General features: G+C 35.6%; 1 protein-coding gene across 2 annotated transcripts; it reads right to left on the bottom strand.

Annotated features, from left to right (window-relative positions):
* Nucleotides 1–1,120: 1,120 nt before the first annotated feature.
* Nucleotides 1,121–4,904, bottom strand: LOC124413101 (alpha-(1,6)-fucosyltransferase). 2 transcript variants are annotated; one of them, XM_046893462.1, is made up of 6 exons: nucleotides 4,704–4,904; nucleotides 3,946–4,229; nucleotides 3,493–3,675; nucleotides 3,114–3,332; nucleotides 2,885–2,966; nucleotides 1,121–2,713 (listed from the first exon to the last, which is right to left on the bottom strand). In XM_046893462.1, exons 2-6 carry the CDS (start codon nucleotides 4,179–4,181, stop codon nucleotides 1,652–1,654), a joined length of 1,782 nt encoding a protein of 593 aa, XP_046749418.1. In that variant the 5' UTR covers nucleotides 4,182–4,229; nucleotides 4,704–4,904; the 3' UTR covers nucleotides 1,121–1,651. The 2 variants fall into 2 exon arrangements, with proteins under 2 accessions (XP_046749418.1, XP_046749420.1); XM_046893464.1 differs by lacking the exon at nucleotides 3,946–4,229.
* Nucleotides 4,905–21,694: the final 16,790 nt, after the last annotated feature.

Below are 21,694 nucleotides of genomic sequence, written 5' to 3'. Positions count from 1 at the left end.
TTCTTTCTGCGTTTATTCCGTATTAACATTGAGTTACCACTACTTTTAGAGGTATCGAGTTTCAATCATAAATTCTTCAAGCGTTCTACGTGTTGAATAATGAAATATTTATTATTTGATAGCAATTTCAATTCAATTCTTTAGTATAGTAAAAATTTACTCATTTTTTAATTATTTTTTTTGTCAAATTTCTGGATTACGGTAGAAAATATATTACAATATTTATAGAATAGGTCCAAAAAATTGCTGGGAATGCCCCATGATGATGGTTATATGTGTAGGCTCAGCTTCACATTGTGCGTGTATGTCTTTATTATAAATGTATATATAAAGACACACACACACACATATGTAATTTTACCAAATTCTTAACAATTAGCATTAAATATTAAATAATTACTAACGCAATGTACAAGCCCTGATAATTTTTATAACGTAGCACTACGTTTATTTCTTATATAAAATATTTTGCTTGCTGTCAATTCCGGGATTTTCTACTAACGATCGATTTCAGAAATACTTACAGAAGGGCTGTGGTTTCAATAATTCTATCTATTGTGTTATAATACTTCGATTATTTCTGTACGGGAATTTCAGTTATAATATCTATTACATAGACGTTAAAACAACGTATGTATTTGGAAACTTTCGTTACGAAAATAAATATTCTACGAAATGTAGCTAATAATGAAAGTTCGTACCCGTGTTTTTGTTTCTTGTTTGTTCAGTTACATTTTCTTCTTCCACTCAATATTATAGTTTTTACTAAAATAATAATGTTTTGAAATGCTGCTCCCCTCCAGTAATCGCATGATTATATACATGTATTTGTATACGCATTAGTATGAATTTATAATACAAGTTACAATCATCCCAGTTTAATGTATCTTTACTGATTACTGAGTATTTGCGTATGTACCCGTCGATTCTTTATACAGAGCATAAAAAATATCAACTCCATATTAACAATGATTCGTGTAACACTAACAAAACTAAAACAAATAATATTTTATAATTTTGTTCAATAAATTATTTCATTAAATATATTATGTAGTCCAATAGATTTTCGAAATTCTGTACATTGTACAATTTGTATCATAGATAACTAATAAAACTTTTACGCCTGATATATGTATCGATTTCGTCAGGTAGTATTAACTCGCAATATTTTGATTGCGTTGGCACAGATGTCATGTTATTTGCATTGTTTTATGACTCATAAAATATCCATCGTTTTCTCTGCAGGTTTTTTATCTTAAATTTCCTAATAATGTAGTAACAGTGATTCGAGAATTTCAATATAAATATCTTAGTTGTATATGTACATGATCCTAATTTATGTCAAATTTAACAGGAGGAATTTAGCACTGTATATTCACAATCAATAATTACAAGGCAGGTACTGTGTAAATTCTCAAAAACAAAACGTGTATAATATTTTTCAATTCATTATCCACGCTTTGTTTGCAAGAATTTGCACAGTTTGTTCCTCAAAAACAAAGTGTGTATAATAATATTTTTAAACTTATTATACACGCTTTGTTTTCGAGAATTTGCACAGTCCTATTCTTCTGTCTTGGACACTAACTTAAAAAATACTTGTCGTATTCATTTCCCAGTATCTCGTCTTATCTTCAATAGGAGCAAATTTTCATTGCTCTTTGTTCATCTCGATTGGGACTTCTGGATATTTAGGAAAATCAACAGCCTCTATGGGGTTTCTAACTTTAAAACTTGGATATAGACCAACCGTGTTTGTTCGTACATTACGTCCCTTGGAATAACCATTCCAGTGATTACCAAAGACCTCTACCGGATCATTAATTTTTAATTCTAATTCACTGCTCTTTCTCGGCGTATGGTCGAGCCTGGCTATGTGCGGGTGTGGATTCTGTCCTCCATAATAATAAACATCGTCTAACGAGGCGAACCGATTGTAAGCATCTGGATAAGACGATTGCATAATTTCATAAGCAACTCTGCATACCTGCGAGCTAAATGTACAAACCAAATAATCGCACAATGATAACAAATGTATATCAACTATGATACCCTGCAACGACGTATCTGAGTATCGTCTTGATACTGACGCAGTTTTAGCAATTTCTGGATCACCGATTATCTGATATGTGGGGTACCTTTCTTTCGCTGTTACTATTACTTTCGGATCATCACTGGCTAAAAACACTCGCCTGTCTTCAAGCTTTACGTCATGCTGATCAAAATATTCGTTTACTTTTATCATATATTCATCTATATCATGGTAGGCAGCTTCTGTACCAACTTTATCCGTTCTACGAACGTGAATCCCAACAATCGGCGATTTGAAGCCCATCTTCTCCTTGGAATACTCCAATACTTTGTCGAGATTTTCTTGCGGTCTCAACAGGTATTTCAAAACTTGGCCAACCCACCATACAATGGGATGGCCATGCAGCTTCTCCAATCTAGGGGCTATATCTGCCGGCACACCTGGTGGCTGGTATATGGGCTTTGGATACACATTGTCAACAATTGGTAACGAAACAACTTGTTTTGTTGAATCGCCAGGCCAGTTGGCATGAGACCCGCCTGTAGGTGACAAACATGTATCGCTCACAGGCTTAAAGACCGCCTCCCATCCATCTTTATGATATCTCCAGCCTCTGGACTTGAGAATTAAAGTTCTTTCTGTACCATAAGCCACCAAGAAACAGTAGGCGGCGTGATGGACCTGTGAACATTTTATGCGAACTTGAACACTTATGAACTTTTCAACATTGTGATTTCTCAGAACTTCATCAACAGAATATAAGATTCTACTTATCTGAAAATACGTTTAAAAATATTCACAATAATTATAGTACTGCAAAAATTAGTCTCTCAAACTATTCCCAATTCTTACCTGACAACCAAATCCACATCCTTTGTTCAAGCTGCATACCAATTTTTGAGCTCTGTCACACTCGCTAGGATTTTGTAGATATCTTAAAAATAATAATAATAACATGACATCTGGTATATGTTGAACAATGTATAGCTAAGTGATGGAATTGTATTCGATAATTAGTCAGCTTAATACGAATATTCGACATCGTGCATGTACATCGCGATGGTACTTCATGGATACTTACTTAAATCTCCGTTGTACGAGGTCAGATAAATCTTTGGCTTCCTTTTCCCGCCAATCCTGATACCCATCGACCAAAGCTAATCGATCTATATCTGATATTAGCGATTTTTTGTGCTCCCAAACGTTTTTCAATGCATCCTGAATATCTTTATCTCTCTGTTCGGGTGTGAAGTCGTGGCTGTTTTTCTTGATATTTTTCAACTCTGAGTTCACGTAGTACCTATGAAAATGAAATACATAGCACCATGTATAAGATGATAATGAATGTTGATTAGTTGGCAAACAGGGTCATTCGTAACAAGATGCATTGCTGGCTCTGCTAAATTATTCAGATAATCCACAGAGTTTATTACTGGTTATAGATCACAATTTTGATTTACCACATTTCTTGCACACCGTCGCGTATCCTGCGTCTCAATTGTTCATATTCCAAAGATGGCTCACCGTTTTTTGGAAGCTTTTGACGCCCATTGTTCTCGAATAAATCGTAATAAATAGATGCCTTATCTAATCTCTCTTGCAGCATACCCAAATGATCTCCTTGCATGTGTTTCGAACTCTCACTATGATGAAATAAAGTTGAATAATCGAATGACAGGTTTGACAGTACTGAAGTTTGTTTGCTATTAGACATATTTGACGATTATACAAAACAAGCGAGTATTGATGTATGCAACAATTCGTGGGTACATAAATGACATCAAAATTGTCTTAATATCAAGTGAATATCAAAACAGCAAGATATTACCGTCAAAGGCATGTTACGATTGCAAATAATTCAGATGACAGTAAAAATGACAGAAATGATAATATCCTATTTGCAATCGACTTACCCCAAAATGATGTTTTTGAGAGCTTCATTTTGTTTCTTAAGAACATCAAAATCACTAATTATTTGTGCCAATCTTTGTGCATGATCTCTATCAGTTGGGCTATCGCTGTATGGCGAAGACGGGCTATTCTTGAATATGTAGGAAACAGACAAAATGAGAACTAAAAGCCAAGAGACCAGCAGCAAAAGGCCTAATTTTCCGAGCCAGCCCGGCCTGGCTGACCATAAAACCACCATTCTGGTGGAACAAAACTTCTATTCTGATTCTAAAATACTACCAGACATCTGTAAAGGAAAAAAAATTATCAAATCAGAGAGCTAAGGGTCAAGACCCTACGACTTTTATCATATCATGATGAAATGGACGTCTGATCGAATGAACGAAAAAACCGTGATTCACTATTACTTATAGAAACGCCGACATTATACAAAATATTCGGAAGAAGTTGATAAAATTAATACATACCACCTGCACTGTAACTATCGACAGTTTCAAATCTTATCAGTCTCGTGAAGAGTGATAAGTTGACACATAATAATTTGATAAGGTGATTTATGGAGAGGGGTGGGAAAACGTTAGAAATAACCACAACTCATACATGTGTATGAATGAATATTTGCGTCTAAATAGCGAGAAGCGATTCGCCTGTCGAAATAGGCAGGCTTACGTTGCCACCGCAAAGCCGAAGAAGAAAAAAGGCGAGACAAGAAAGAATTGTATACTTGAATGTGTGTAATAAAACGGACGTTTTTACTCACGTCACTCAAAGTCGCATATTTATCCGATCGTCCAATTTAACGGACGACAGTCGAGTGCAATTTTTGCAGCACAGGGAGCACGGAGCGCAAGCGAATATTGAACGAAGGTTATTTAAGCACCCAATCAGTCTGTGTATCTCTTGTAAACTGTCATGGACTGTCATTAAAGAATTAAGGTTAACAATCTTTTACCACAAACTATGAACACTGACTCGCAGATGCGACAGCGTAGTACAAAATTCAAATCTGAAATCGGAACACCAGCTCGACTTGCAAGTCTGGCGGCGGAAGTTAGAATTACAGAATAAAATGGGTCGGAGAAGTGAGAAAGAGAAGGGTTTATGCTTGGAACATATACTCTCGCTGTACACTTGATTGGTCGATACGTTTCTTCTCGGCCAATCAAATATAGAGTGATACAGACATTGATAATAAACCTTTCTAAATACCCAATAAATGATGTGATGCTCCTCCCCTTAGGAAGTCAACCCAACTGACGAGGAAGAAAAAGGGTTTTTCAAGAATTTTTTTAGTAAGTTTCAACTGTAAATATTGATATAGGTTTTGTTATGCTTAATAAATACACTCTCGAATGACATAAAGAAAATTTTTTGTTGATTTTCGTCACTTTTTATACAAGAACATCGTAGTTGAAAATCAGTCTGAAAAAGGTAGGTCCGTGGTGTTAATGATTTCTCGGAGATGGTTAAGATGAAACCAATAAATCGATCAATTTCAGCTTCATCATGTTAATAGCCAAAACATTGGAATGAATCGTACAATTTTTGATACTTCCAAAATTACCAAAGTAGGGGCCATTTTTTGAAAAAGTTTAAATGGACGGCTTCTTTTGCCGGTTTTTTGCAAAAAAATATAGTTGTAATCAAAATTTCGAAAAACGTATGTTTCATTACAAGGCCATTAAGATGTTGAGTCTAAAACCGTTCTGTGTTTTGATTTCAGGTTAATCATCTCTGAGAAATCATCAACAACGCAGATCTACCTTGTTTTCAGACTGATTTTCGACTAAGGTTTTCGTGTATATAAAGTAATTAAAATCAACAAAAAAATTTTTTTTATGCAATTCGAGTGTGTATTTCTTGAGCCTAACAAAGCCTATATCAATATTTACAGTTAAAACTTGTTTAAAAAATTCTTGGAAAAACTAGACATGTGAGAATGTGGAAAGTTGCATGATAGATAGCCAGATGCTGCTATTTACAAGAGCTTACCACGGAAGGCTCCCAATGACGTCACAGCGGGGCTGCGCAGGTATTGGTGAGCGCGCTTTTGCCGTCTTCGAGTGGTCAGAATGATTCCCAATGGTTCCTAGCTTTCGAATATATCGAAGCTGCGACGGCGTCATTCGCCTGTTTACTTCCAGGTTGCATCTGTCGTTTCTTTAAGGATATAAGGATTTCAAGTTTTACACAGGTGTTTCAAACAGAAGTGAGAACATCATTTTAAATCAGTTTTTACTTTCGTTGACAATTTGATAATTGAATCAGTCTCCGTTCGTTTTTATAGAGCGAAAAATTTTTCCTTCATCGTGGTTTTCAGGTACAGCCATTCATATTTAGGGGGTCTTTAAGAAAATTCCCAAAAAACCGTTAAAAAACATCCTTCACACTAAATGATTCACTTAACCCTTTGAGTCATACAATATTGCACTGAGTCAACTTTGGTAACAAAATAGTATTCTTTGATTATTTCGGGTCGGCTGCCTACATATTTGTAACGATGTTTCAAAAATTCAGTACGGAAATCGGCAATATTTTTTCAATTCATTTTCAATCGGTACTATACAATTAACATTTGTCATATATATTGAAACCATAAAACAGTTAGGAATTATTCAACGTGTAAAATGCATTTCTTTTTCTCGCTTGGTTTTGGTATTAAAAAATACGTTGATAAAAATTGACCTGAAATAGCTCCCATGTCAATGACTTTTAGACAGCTATTAAAACGTTACTAAGTTCGGATGTAGAAAACCGTGGTATTTTTGGAATGGATTTTCGATATGATATCTGCTTCACGGATATTAATCGATATTCATCTACACATTGGAGGATAGTGGAATCCACTGTAAATTCTTTCCAGGCTGCAGACAAATATTTCAGACTTCCAGACGACTTACTCACCTCTAAAAACGACGACACCAAATTTATTTCGGCATTTTTTATTTGGCGAAAATTAAGCTTTATTAAGAAAAGAGTTGATTTTGGATGTAGGAAATTTTTTGAACGAGTAAGTTCATAGGGATGGTGACACGACTGAGAAGTGAGACGGGACCCTGGGATTTCGGCTTCAAGTGAAAAACAATTGTTTCAAAATATTCTAGTCCATGGGAGCAATAAAATTCAAAAATGACCACTGCAGACCGACCTAATGTGAATACATGAGACGTACTATTACAATATTTGTAAAATAATATCATTCATGGAATCGATAGATCATCGGAAAAAATTATTGTCGATATTTTACATCCGTTACGGACTATTGATATGGGTTCTTCCGCTTAAAGTGATCACACCCGAAGGATTGTTGGTAGGTTATTGATTAAAAATCGATGTTCGTCGAAATGTAGTTTCTTTAAGAAACTTACTTTGAAGACTATTTTGTAAATGTCATTGAATGTAAGATCTGGAGATATGTTCAGAGAAAACGTTGCTTAAATAGTGAAAAAGAGACCAGAGGGAGAGATTTTTAGAGTAAGTCTGAGAGAAGTACGGGGTTGCTCATAATTAAATAGATACTTTTCAGCTACGTGGAAGTCCGAGGGGCGTGAACGATAGAGGAACAAGATGGGGAGTACGAGGTTAGAGTTCGGAGATGAAAATGGCAGTCCGGAATTCTGCCGGACGTAACGGATATTAATTTGAGAAAAATTAAATCATTATTCCACTCGTTTCCACGCCACCGTAAGCGGTAGAGTATTTGGCGCGTTTTTTTTAACGTGGTATCCCCGGTAGGCCTATTCCACGGATGAGAAAGTGAAATCGACCCTACAGTTTTTTCGAATTATTCTGATAAAAAATATTTCTTTAATATGGCTGTGTCCGACAAATAATCAGTCTCGACCACTTCCGCCCCAACACAGACGCTCCCCAGACGTCGTGTTCCCACGACTAGAACTTTCAATGAAAGTCCAAACGCGCGACCCGCCGCCACCAGGATGTCGAGACACCGCAGTGCACCAGCTTCGTCTTACTTCCATACGCACTACTTAAATCCGGTACCCTGGCCGGATATCGGAGCAGCAACGTATGCAAGAGAGATATAGGCCTGGGATATGCCTACTGGCGTCACTATGCACTAAGGCACAGTGAAACTTAGGGGCCGCCCAGAACGTCGTAACGTCTGGAACGACTCTACGGGTGCACGGCCTGCTTAGAGACGAAAGCGCGGAACGGACGCAGTCTTCAACTGGAGATTTTTGCTGCCTACGAAACGTTCGGAATTTGATTTTGAATGGAAACGGCTACGATGAGACGCGATTATTCTACAATTCCAAGATGTGATACTTGCTTGAAGGGTTCAGACTCCAAGTTCGAGGTGTGGTACATGAAGGGTTCAGACTCCAATTTCGAGGTGTGGTACATGAAGGGTTCAGACTCCAATTTCGAGGTGTGGTACATGAAAGGTTCAGACTCCAATCTCGAGATGCGATCTCAAAAGGTGAGAGGTATTCTTCGCTTCTCTGTCACGGGTGAGCCGATCAGAGGTTATCACTCCTCTGTCGCGGGTGAGCCGATCAGAGGTTATCACTCCTCTGTCGCGGGTGAGCCGATCAGAGGTTATCACTCCTCTGTCACGGGTGAGCCGATCAGAGGCTATCACTGCTCGGAAATGGAGAAACCTATCGAAGCTTGCCCGTCCTTCGTAATTAGTAAACCGATCATGGGGTAGGGCATTTTCCGAATCGATATGAGCGTTCGATTTTGGACCTAATATATTGACCGCAGCCAGTGAAAGGTTCGAACTTGGATATCGAGGGGAAATCGCGACGACGGGTTCAGACTCCCATTTCGAGGTGTGGTACATGAAGGGTTCAGACTCCGATTTCGACGTGCGATCTCAAAATGTGAGAGGTATTCTTCGCTTCTCGCACGAAGGTGAACCAATCAGAGGTCTTCACTCCTCCGTAATGGGTGAATTGACAAGGGGAGTTTCGCGTTTTACGATTAAACAGCAACGTTCGAATGTTCTCCTAAAGTATCGACCACTACCTGTGGAAGGTTCGCAATTTAATTCAAGGGGGAAACCGCCGAGACGCAGTCAAACTCCCATTTCGAGGTGTGGTACATGAAGGGTTCAGACTCCGATTTCGACGTGCGATCTCAAAATGTGAGAGGTATTCTTCGCTTCTCGCACGAAGGTGAACCAATCAGAGGTCTTCACTCCTCCGTAATGGGTGAATTGACAAGGGGAGTTTCGCGTTTTACGATTAAACAGCAACGTTCGAATGTTCTCCTAAAGTATCGACCACTACCTGTGGAAGGTTCGCAATTTAATTCAAGGGGGAAACCGCCGAGACGCAGTCAAACTCCCATTTCGAGGTGTGGTACATGAAGGGTTCAGACTCCGATTTCGACGTGCGATCTCAAAATGTGAGAGGTATTCTTCGCTTCTCGCACAAAGGTGAACCAATCAGAGGTTTTCACTCCTCCGTAATGGGTGGATTGACAAGGGGAGTTTCGCGTTTTACGATTAAACCGCAACGTTCGAATGTTCTCCTAAAGTATCGACCACTACCTGTGGAAGGTTCGGGTTTAATTCAAGGGGGAAACCGCCGAGACGCAGTCAAACTCCCATTTCGAGGTGTGGTACATGAAGGGTTCAGACTCCGATTTCGACGTGCGATCTCAAAATGTGAGAGGTATTCTTCGCTTCTCGCACAAAGGTGAACCAATCAGAGGTTTTCACTCCTCCGTAATGGGTGGATTGACAAGGGGAGTTTCGCGTTTTACGATTAAACCGCAACGTTCGAATGTTCTCCTAAAGTATCGACCACTACCTGTGGAAGGTTCGGGTTTAATTCAAGGGGGAAACCGCCGAGACGCAGTCAAACTCCCATTTCGAGGTGTGGTACATGAAGGGTTCAGACTCCGATTTCGACGTGCGATCTCAAAATGTGAGAGGTATTCTTCGCTTCTCGCACAAAGGTGAACCAATCAGAGGTTTTCACTCCTCCGTAATGGGTGGATTGACAAGGGGAGTTTCGCGTTTTACGATTAAACCGCAACGTTCGAATGTTCTCCTAAAGTATCGACCACTACCTGTGGAAGGTTCGGGTTTAATTCAAGGGGGAAACCGCCGAGACGCAGTCAAACTCCCATTTCGAGGTGTGGTACATGAAGGGTTCAGACTCCGATTTCGACGTGCGATCTCAAAATGTGAGAGGTATTCTTCGCTTCTCGCACGAAGGTGAACCAATCAGAGGTCTTCACTCCTCCGTAATGGGTGAATTGACAAGGGGAGTTTCGCGTTTTACGATTAAACAGCAACGTTCGAATGTTCTCCTAAAGTATCGACCACTACCTGTGGAAGGTTCGCAATTTAATTCAAGGGGGAAACCGCCAGGACGCATTCAGACTCCTATTTCGAGGTGTAAATTTAGAATCGAGCCCTGAAGCATCATCGGCTTTTGCTTCTTGAAATTCGCCATACAGCATCAGCCTCCGCGTTCATCCATTATGCTACTCATGCAATTATTATCTATTTCAAAGACTAAACTCTTAAAAATTAAATCTTACTCCTAGAATCGAGCCCTAAAGCATCATCGGCATCTGCTTCTTGAAATTTGCCATACAGCTTCAGCCTCCGCGTTCATACATTATGCTACTCATGCAATTATTATCTATTTCAAAGACTAAACTCTTAAGAATTAAATCTTACTCCTAGAATCGAGCCCTAAAGCATCATCGGCATCTGCTTCTTGAAATTTGCCATACAGCTTCAGCCTCCGCGTTCATACATTATGCTACTCATGCAATTATTATCTATTTCAAAGACTAAACTCTTAAAAATTAAATCTTACTCCTAGAATCGAGCCCTAAAGCATCATCGGCATCTGCTTCTTGAAATTTGCCATACAGCTTCAGCCTCCGCGTTCATACATTATGCTACTCATGCAATTATTATCTATTTCAAAGACTAAACTCTTAAAAATTAAATCTTACTCCTAGAATCGAGCCCTAAAGCATCATCGGCATCTGCTTCTTGAAATTTGCCATACAGCTTCAGCCTCCGCGTTCATCCATTATGCTACTCATGCAATTATTATCTATTTCAAAGACTAAACTCTTAAAAATTAAATCTTACTCCTAGAATCGAGCCCTAAAGCATCATCGGCATCTGCTTCTTGAAATTTGCCATACAGCTTCAGCCTCCGCGTTCATCCATTATGCTACTCATGCAATTATTATCTATTTCAAAGACTAAACTCTTAAATATTAAATCTTACTCCTAGAATCGAGCCCTAAAGCATCATCGGCATCTGCTTCTTGAAATTTGCCATACAGCTTCAGCCTCCGCGTTCATACATTATGCTACTCATGCAATTATTATCTATTTCAAAGACTAAACTCTTAAAAATTAAATCTTAGCTTTAGAATCGAGCCCTAAAGCATCATCGGCATCTGCTTCTTGAAATTTGCCATACAGCTTCAGCCTCCGCGTTCATCCATTATGCTACTCATGCAATTATTATCTATTTCAAAGACTAAACTCTTAAATATTAAATCTTACTCCTAGAATCGAGCCCTAAAGCATCATCGGCATCTGCTTCTTGAAATTTGCCATACAGCTTCAGCCTCCGCGTTCATCCATTATGCTACTCATGCAATTATTATCTATTTCAAAGACTAAACTCTTAAAAATTAAATCTTACTCCTAGAATCGAGCCCTAAAGCATCATCGGCATCTGCTTCTTGAAATTTGCCATACAGCTTCAGCCTCCGCGTTCATCCATTATGCTACTCATGCAATTATTATCTATTTCAAAGACTCAACTCTTAAATATTAAATCTTAGCTTTAGAATCGAGCCCTAAAGCATCATCGGCATCTGCTTCTTGAAATTTGCCATACAGCTTCAGCCTCCGCGTTCATACATTATGCTACTCATGCAATTATTATCTATTTCAAAGACTAAACTCTTAAAAATTAAATCTTAGCTTTAGAATCGAGCCCTAAAGCATCATCGGCATCTGCTTCTTGAAATTTGCCATACAGCTTCAGCCTCCGCGTTCATCCATTATGCTACTCATGCAATTATTATCTATTTCAAAGACTAAACTCTTAAATATTAAATCTTACTCCTAGAATCGAGCCCTAAAGCATCATCGGCATCTGCTTCTTGAAATTTGCCATACAGCTTCAGCCTCCGCGTTCATCCATTATGCTACTCATGCAATTATTATCTATTTCAAAGACTAAACTCTTAAAAATTAAATCTTACTCCTAGAATCGAGCCCTAAAGCATCATCGGCATCTGCTTCTTGAAATTTGCCATACAGCTTCAGCCTCCGCGTTCATCCATTATGCTACTCATGCAATTATTATCTATTTCAAAGACTCAACTCTTAAATATTAAATCTTAGCTTTAGAATCGAGCCCTAAAGCATCATCGGCATCTGCTTCTTGAAATTTGCCATACAGCTTCAGCCTCCGCGTTCATACATTATGCTACTCATGCAATTATTATCTATTTCAAAGACTAAACTCTTAAAAATTAAATCTTACTCCTAGAATCGAGCCCTAAAGCATCATCAGCATCTGCTTCTTGAAATTTGCCATACAGCTTCAGCCTCCGCGTTCATACATTATGCTACTCATGCAATTATTATCTATTTCAAAGACTAAACTCTTAAAAATTAAATCTTACTCCTAGAATCGAGCCCTAAAGCATCATCGGCATCTGCTTCTTGAAATTTGCCATACAGCTTCAGCCTCCGCGTTCATACATTATGCTACTCATGCAATTATTATCTATTTCAAAGACTAAACTCTTAAAAATTAAATCTTAGCTTTAGAATCGAAGCCTAAAGCATCATCGGCATCTGCTTCTTGAAATTTGCCATACAGCGTCAGCCTCCGCGTTCATCCATTATGCTACTCATGCAATTATTATCTATTTCAAAGACTCAACTCTTAAATATTAAATCTTACTCCTAGAATCGAGCCCTAAAGCATCATCGGCATCTGCTTCTTGAAATTTGCCATACAGCTTCAGCCTCCGCGTTCATACATTATGCTACTCATGCAATTATTATCTATTTCAAAGACTAAACTCTCAAAAATTAAATCTTACTCCTAGAATCGAGCCCTAAAGCATCATCGGCATCTGCTTCTTGAAATTTGCCATACAGCTTCAGCCTCCGCGTTCATCCATTATGCTACTCATGCAATTATTATCTATTTCAAAGACTAGACTCTTAAAAATTAAATCTTACTCCTAGAATCGAGCCCTAAAGCATCATCGGCATCTGCTTCTTGAAATTTGCCATACAGCTTCAGCCTCCGCGTTCATCCATTATGCTACTCATGCAATTATTATCTATTTCAAAGACTCAACTCTTAAAAATTAAATCTTACTCCTAGAATCGAGCCCTAAAGCATCATCGGCATCTGCTTCTTGAAATTTGCCATACAGCTTCAGCCTCCGCGTTCATACATTATGCTACTCATGCAATTATTATCTATTTCAAAGACTCAACTCTTAAAAATTAAATCTTAGCTTTAGAATCGAGCCCTAAAGCATCATCGGCATCTGCTTCTTGAAATTTGCCATACAGCTTCAGCCTCCGCGTTCATCCATTATGCTACTCATGCAATTATTATCTATTTCAAAGACTGAACTCTCAAAAATTAAATCTTACTCCTAGAATCGAGCCCTAAAGCATCATCGGCATCTGCTTCTTGAAATTTGCCATACAGCTTCAGCCTCCGCGTTCATACATTATGCTACTCATGCAATTATTATCTATTTCAAAGACTAAACTCTTAAAAATTAAATCTTAGCTTTAGAATCGAGCCCTAAAGCATCATCGGCATCTGCTTCTTGAAATTTGCCATACAGCTTCAGCCTCCGCGTTCATACATTATGCTACTCATGCAATTATTATCTATTTCAAAGACTGAACTCTCAAAAATTAAATCTTACTCCTAGAATCGAGCCCTAAAGCATCATCGGCATCTGCTTCTTGAAATTTGCCATACAGCTTCAGCCTCCGCGTTCATACATTATGCTACTCATGCAATTATTATCTATTTCAAAGACTGAACTCTCAAAAATTGAATCTTACTCCTAGAATCGAGCCCTAAAGCATCATCGGCATCTGCTTCTTGGAATTTGCCATACAGCTTCAGCCTCCGCGTTCATACATTATGCTACTCATGCAATTATTATCTATTTCAAAGACTGAACTCTTAAAAATTAAATCTTACTCCTAGAATCGAGCCCTAAAGCATCATCGGCATCTGCTTCTTGGAATTTGCCATACAGCATCAGCCTCCGCGTTCATCCACTACGCTACTAATGCAATTATTATCTATTTCAAAGACTAAACTCTTAAAAATTAAATCTTAGCTTTAGAATCGAGCCCTAAAGCATCATCGGCTTTTGATTCTTTACATTTGATGTACAGCATCAGCCTTGCGTTCATACACTTTCTGATCAATGCAATTATATCGTCAAACTTCAATTCGTATGACATTAATCCTAGACTGAGAATGTAGCTCCGGATCATTCGCCTCTGCCTGATGAACCCCTGGGTACCATCCACAATCGGGTCTACAATATTTGTTCTAAAACTGAATTCTGAAAGAAGTTCAAGTTAGAAAACCGTTTACATATATTATCAGATTAAATCAAATTGAAATCGGTTGAGCTGAAAGAACATCATGATCAAGCATGAAACCATCATAAGACTCAAGAGCAAATAAGGTTAATCTAGTAGAAAAACTCTGCTAAAGCCAGAAGGCAGAGTTCATCGGCCGTCGCTTCTGAAAGCTTGCTCTTGAGCTGGAATCTGAAAAAGATGAAATTAGAAAACAGTGTCCACAAATTATTGGGTAACAAGAAAACAAAATCGGTTGAGCTGAAAAATGAGAATAGTTGAGCTGAAAAATATCACAAGGCTTTCTGATAAAACTGGTTAATCTAAAATCTCCAAAAGATGGAATTAGAAAACAGTTCACACAAATTGTTTGATTTGGTCAGGAAAAAATCGGTCGGGCTAGGAAAACAAGAAAATTGAGCAGCAAAATATCATAGAGCTGAGGGAACAACTGAGCTCCAACTGGCAGGAAACTTGTTGCTGACCTGAAATTTAAAAACGTTGGAATTAGAAAATCGTGAACACAAATCATATTATAATGAAACCTGGAAAAGCTGACATCAGAAAACCGTTAACACAATTTATATGATGACATCGAAATAAAAGCGGTTAGGCTGAAAAAACACAATGATTAAAAGGTAAAATATTATGAGGCTGAAAAAATGAGATTAAACTGGTACAACACTTGTTAATCTCAAATCTGATAAGGAAATGAGAGAGCCATTTCAACAGATGATGCGATAACATCATAATAGAAACAGTTTAGCTGGAAAAACATTAAATTAGACTAACATGGGTTCAGCTAAAAGAACAAAGAAATTAGGCAGAAAGACATCACAAAGCTGAAAAAATAATTGCAATCAACTTGGGAAACGGTTTCTATAAGATATGCGACAACATTATAATAAAATCAGTTCAGCTTGAAAAAAAAAATTAAGCAGAAAGACATCGCAAGGCTGAAAAAATAATTGCAATCAACATGGGAAACGGTTTACATAAATTATTCGACAACATCGTTATTATATCAGTTTAGCTGGAAAAACGACGAAATTCATTAGAGAAATATCACAGGGCTGAAAAAATAATTGCAATTAACATGGGAAACGGTTTACATAAATTATGCGACAACATTATAATAAAATCAGTTCAGCATGAAGAAAAAAAAATTAAGCAGAAAGACATCACAAGGCTGGAAAAATAATTGCAATCAACATGAGAAACGGTTTACATAAATTATGCGACAACATCATTATTATATCAGTTTAGCTGGAAAACGACGAAATTCATTGGAGAAATATCACAGGGCTGAAAAAATAATTGCAATTAACATGGAAAACGGTTTACATAAATTATGCGACAACATTATAATAAAATCAGTTCAGCATGAAGAAAAAAAAAATTAAGCAGAAAGACATCACAAGGCTGGAAAAATAATTGCAATCAACATGGAAAACGGTTTACATAAATTATGCGACAACATTATAATAAAATCAGTTCAGCATGAAGAAAAAAAAAATTAAGCAGAAAGACATCACAAGGCTGGAAAAATAATTGCAATCAACATGGGAAACGGTTCACATAAATTATGCGACAACATCATAATTATATCAGTTTAGCTGAAAAAACAACAAAATTCATTGAAGAAATATCACAGGGCTGAAAAAATAATTGCAATTAACATGGAAAACGGTTTACATAAATTATGCGACAACATTATAATAAAATCAGTTCAGCATGAAGAAAAGAAAAATTAAGCAGAAAGACATCACAAGGCTGGAAAAATAATTGCAATCAACATGGGAAACGGTTCACATAAATTATGCGACAACATCATAATTATATCAGTTTAGCTGAAAAAACAACAAAATTCATTGAAGAAATATCACAGGGCTGAAAAAATAATTGCAATTAACATGGGAAACGGTTTACATAAATTATGCGACAACATCATTATTATATCAGTTTAGCTGGAAAACGACGAAATTCATTGGAGAAATATCACAGGGCTGAAAAAATAATTGCAATTAACATGGGAAACGGTTTACATAAATTATGCGACAACATTATAATAAAATCAGGTCAGCATGGAGAAAAAAAAAATTAAGCAGAAAGACATCACAAGGCTGAAAAAATAATTGCAATCAACATGGGAAACGGTTCACATAAATTATGCGACAACATCATAATTATATCAGTTTAGCTGAAAAAACAACAAAATTCATTGAAGAAATATCACAGGGCTGAAAAAATAATTGCAATTAACATGGGAAACGGTTTACATAAATTATGCGACAACATTATAATAAAATCAGTTCAGCATGAAGAAAAAAAAAATTAAGCAGAAAGACATCACAAGGCTGGAAAAATAATTGCAATCAACATGAGAAACGGTTTACATAAATTATTCGACAACATCATTATTATATCAGTTTAGCTGGAAAACGACGAAATTCATTGGAGAAATATCACAGGGCTGAAAAAATAATTGCAATTAACATGGAAAACGGTTTACATAAATTATGCGACAACATTATAATAAAATCAGTTCAGCATGAAGAAAAAAAAAATTAAGCAGAAAGACATCACAAGGCTGGAAAAATAATTGCAATCAACATGAGAAACGGTTTACATAAATTATTCGACAACATCATTATTATATCAGTTTAGCTGGAAAACGACGAAATTCATTGGAGAAATATCAGAGGGCTGAAAAAATAATTGCAATTAACATGGAAAACGGTTTACATAAATTATGCGACAACATTATAATAAAATCAGTTCAGCATGAAGAAAAAAAAAATTAAGCAGAAAGACATCACAAGGCTGGAAAAATAATTGCAATCAACATGGAAAACGGTTCACATAAATTATGCGACAACATCATAATTATATCAGTTTAGCTGAAAAAACAACAAAATTCATTGGAGAAATATCACAGGGCTGGAAAAATAATTGCAATTAACATGGAAAACGGTTTACATAAATTATGCGACAACATTATAATAAAATCAGTTCAGCATGAAGAAAAAAAAATTAAGCAGAAAGACATCACAAGGCTGGAAAAATAATTGCAATCAACATGGGAAACGGTTTACATAAATTATGCGACAACATAATAATGAAATCAGTTCAGCATGAAGAAAAAAAAAATTAAGCAGAAAGACATCACAAGGCTGGAAAAATAATTGCAATCAACATGGGAAACGGTTTACATAAATTATGCGACAACATCATAATTATATCAGTTTAGCTGAAAAAACAACAAAATTCATTGAAGAAATATCACAGGGCTGGAAAAATAATTGCAATTAACATGGAAAACGGTTTACATAAATTATGCGACAACATTATAATAAAATCAGTTCAGCATGAAGAAAAAAAAAATTAAGCAGAAAGACATCACAAGGCTGGAAAAATAATTGCAATCAACATGGGAAACGGTTCACATAAATTATGCGACAACATAATAATGAAATCAGTTCAGCATGAAGAAAAAAAAAATTAAGCAGAAAGACATCACAAGGCTGGAAAAATAATTGCAATCAACATGGGAAACGGTTTACATAAATTATGCGACAACATCATAATTATATCAGTTTAGCTGAAAAAACAACAAAATTCATTGAAGAAATATCACAGGGCTGAAAAAATAATTGCAATTAACATGGAAAACGGTTTACATAAATTATGCGACAACATCATAATTATATCAGTTTAGCTGAAAAAACAACAAAATTCATTGAAGAAATATCACAGGGCTGAAAAAATAATTGCAATTAACATGGGAAACGGTTTACATAAATTATGCGACAACATCATAATTATATCAGTTTAGCTGAAAAAACAACAAAATTCATTGAAGAAATATCACAGGGCTGAAAAAATAATTGCAATTAACATGGGAAACGGTTTACATAAATTATGCGACAACATCATTATTATATCAGTTTAGCTGAAAGAACAACAAAATTCATTGAAGAAATATCACAGGGCTGAAAAAATAATTGCAATTAACATGGGAAACGGTTTACATAAATTATGCGACAACATTATAATAAAATCAGTTCAGCATGAAGAAAAAAAAAATTAAGCAGAAAGACATCACAAGGCTGGAAAAATAATTGCAATCAACATGAGAAACGGTTTACATAAATTATTCGACAACATCATTATTATATCAGTTTAGCTGGAAAACGACGAAATTCATTGGAGAAATATCACAGGGCTGAAAAAATAATTGCAATTAACATGGAAAACGGTTTACATAAATTATGCGACAACATTATAATAAAATCAGTTCAGCATGAAGAAAAAAAAAAATTAAGCAGAAAGACATCACAAGGCTGGAAAAATAATTGCAATCAACATGGGAAACGGTTCACATAAATTATGCGACAACATCATAATTATATCAGTTTAGCTGAAAAAACAACAAAATTCATTGAAGAAATATCACAGGGCTGAAAAAATAATTGCAATTAACATGGGAAACGGTTTACATAAATTATGCGACAACATTATAATAAAATCAGTTCAGCATGAAGAAAAAAAAAATTAAGCAGAAAGACATCACAAGGCTGGAAAAATAATTGCAATCAACATGAGAAACGGTTTACATAAATTATTCGACAACATCATTATTATATCAGTTTAGCTGAAAAAACAACAAAATTCATTGGAGAAATATCACAGGGCTGGAAAAATAATTGCAATCAACATGGAAAACGGTTCACATAAATTATGCGACAACATCATAATTATATCAGTTTAGCTGAAAAAACAACAAAATTCATTGGAGAAATATCACAGGGCTGGAAAAATAATTGCAATTAACATGGAAAACGGTTTACATAAATTATGCGACAACATTATAATAAAATCAGTTCAGCTTGAAGAAAAAAAAAATTAAGCAGAAAGACATCACAAGGCTGGAAAATTAATTGCAATCAACATGGGAAACGGTTCACATAAATTATGCGACAACATAATAATAAAATCAGTTCAGCATGAAGAAAAAAAAAATTAAGCAGAAAGACATCACAAGGCTGGAAAAATAATTGCAATCAACATGGGAAACGGTTTACATAAATTATGCGACAACATCATAATTATATCAGTTTAGCTGAAAAAACAACAAAATTCATTGGAGAAATATCACAGGGCTGGAAAAATAATTGCAATTAACATGGAAAACGGTTTACATAAATTATGCGACAACATTATAATAAAATCAGTTCAGCATGAAGAAAAAAAAAATTAAGCAGAAAGACATCACAAGGCTGGAAAAATAATTGCAATCAACATGGGAAACGGTTCACATAAATTATGCGACAACATAATAATGAAATCAGTTCAGCATGAAGAAAAAAAAAATTAAGCAGAAAGACATCACAAGGCTGGAAAAATAATTGCAATCAACATGGGAAACGGTTTACATAAATTATGCGACAACATCATAATTATATCAGTTTAGCTGAAAAAACAACAAAATTCATTGGAGAAATATCACAGGGCTGGAAAAATAATTGCAATTAACATGGAAAACGGTTTACATAAATTATGCGACAACATTATAATAAAATCAGTTCAGCATGAAGAAAAAAAAAATTAAGCAGAAAGACATCACAAGGCTGGAAAAATAATTGCAATCAACATGGGAAACGGTTCACATAAATTATGCGACAACATAATAATGAAATCAGTTCAGCATGAAGAGAAAAAAAAATTAAGCAGAAAGACATCACAAGGCTGGAAAAATAATTGCAATCAACATGGGAAACGGTTTACATAAATTATGCGACAACATCATAATTATATCAGTTTAGCTGAAAAAACAACAAAATTCATTGAAGAAATATCACAGGGCTGAAAAAATAATTGCAATTAACATGGAAAACGGTTTACATAAATTATGCGACAACATCATAATTATATCAGTTTAGCTGAAAAAACAACAAAATTCATTGAAGAAATATCACAGGGCTGAAAAAATAATTGCAATTAACATGGGAAACGGTTTACATAAATTATGCGACAACATCATTATTATATCAGTTTAGCTGAAAGAACAACAAAATTCATTGAAGAAATATCACAGGGCTGAAAAAATAATTGCAATTAACATGGAAAACGGTTTACATAAATTATGCGACAACATTATAATAAAACCAGTTCAGCATGAAGAAAAAAAAAATTAAGCAGAAAGACATCACAAGGCTGGAAAAATAATTGCAATCAACATGGGAAACGGTTTACATAAATTATGCGACAACATCATAATTATATCAGTTTAGCTGAAAAAACAACAAAATTCATTGGAGAAATATCACAGGGCTGAAAAAATAATTGCAATTAACATGGAAAACGGTTTACATAAATTATGCGACAACATTATAATAAAATCAGTTCAGCATGAAGAAAAAAAAAATTAAGCAGAAAGACATCACAAGGCTGGAAAAATAATTGCAATCAACATGGGAAACGGTTCACATAAATTATGCGACAACATCATAATTATATCAGTTTAGCTGAAAAAACAACAAAATTCATTGAAGAAATATCACAGGGCTGAAAAAATAATTGCAATTAACATGGAAAACGGTTTACATAAATTATGCGACAACATCATTATTATATCAGTTTAGCTGAAAGAACAACAAAATTCATTGAAGAAATATCACAGGGCTGAAAAAATAATTGCAATTAACATGGAAAACGGTTTACATAAATTATGCGACAACATTATAATAAAATCAGTTCAGCATGAAGAAAAAAAAAATTAAGCAGAAAGACATCACAAGGCTGGAAAAATAATTGCAATCAACATGGGAAACGGTTCACATAAATTATGCGACAACATCATAATAAAATCAGTTCAGCATGAAGAAAAAAAAAATTAAGCAGAAAGACATCACAAGGCTGGAAAAATAATTGCAATCAACATGGGAAACGGTTCACATAAATTATGCGACAACATCATAATTATATCAGTTTAGCTGAAAAAACAACAAAATTCATTGAAGAAATATCACAGGGCTGAAAAAATAATTGCAATTAACATGGAAAACGGTTTACATAAATTATGCGACAACATCATTATTATATCAGTTTAGCTGAAAGAACAACAAAATTCATTGAAGAAATATCAC

The sequence above is a fragment of the Diprion similis genome, chromosome 12, assembly GCF_021155765.1.
Source record: "Diprion similis isolate iyDipSimi1 chromosome 12, iyDipSimi1.1, whole genome shotgun sequence".
NCBI lineage: Eukaryota > Metazoa > Arthropoda > Insecta > Hymenoptera > Diprionidae > Diprion > Diprion similis.
The sequence above is the reverse complement of the archived record's forward strand: the minus strand, read 5'-3'. Positions and strand labels throughout refer to the sequence as shown.

Bases quoted from the DNA above. Each gene is read 5' to 3' on its own strand.
- LOC124413101 (XM_046893462.1), bottom strand. From the start codon at position 4,181: ATGGTGGTTTTATGGTCAGCCAGGCCGGGCTGGCTCGGAAAATTAGGC. The intron at 3,676-3,945 runs GTAAGTCGATTG...ATTTCATCATAG, and splicing joins CTCAAAAACATCATTTTGGG to TGAGAGTTCGAAACACATGC. The intron at 2,967-3,113 runs GTAAGTATCCAT...ATTATTTTTAAG, and splicing joins CTCGTACAACGGAGATTTAA to ATATCTACAAAATCCTAGCG.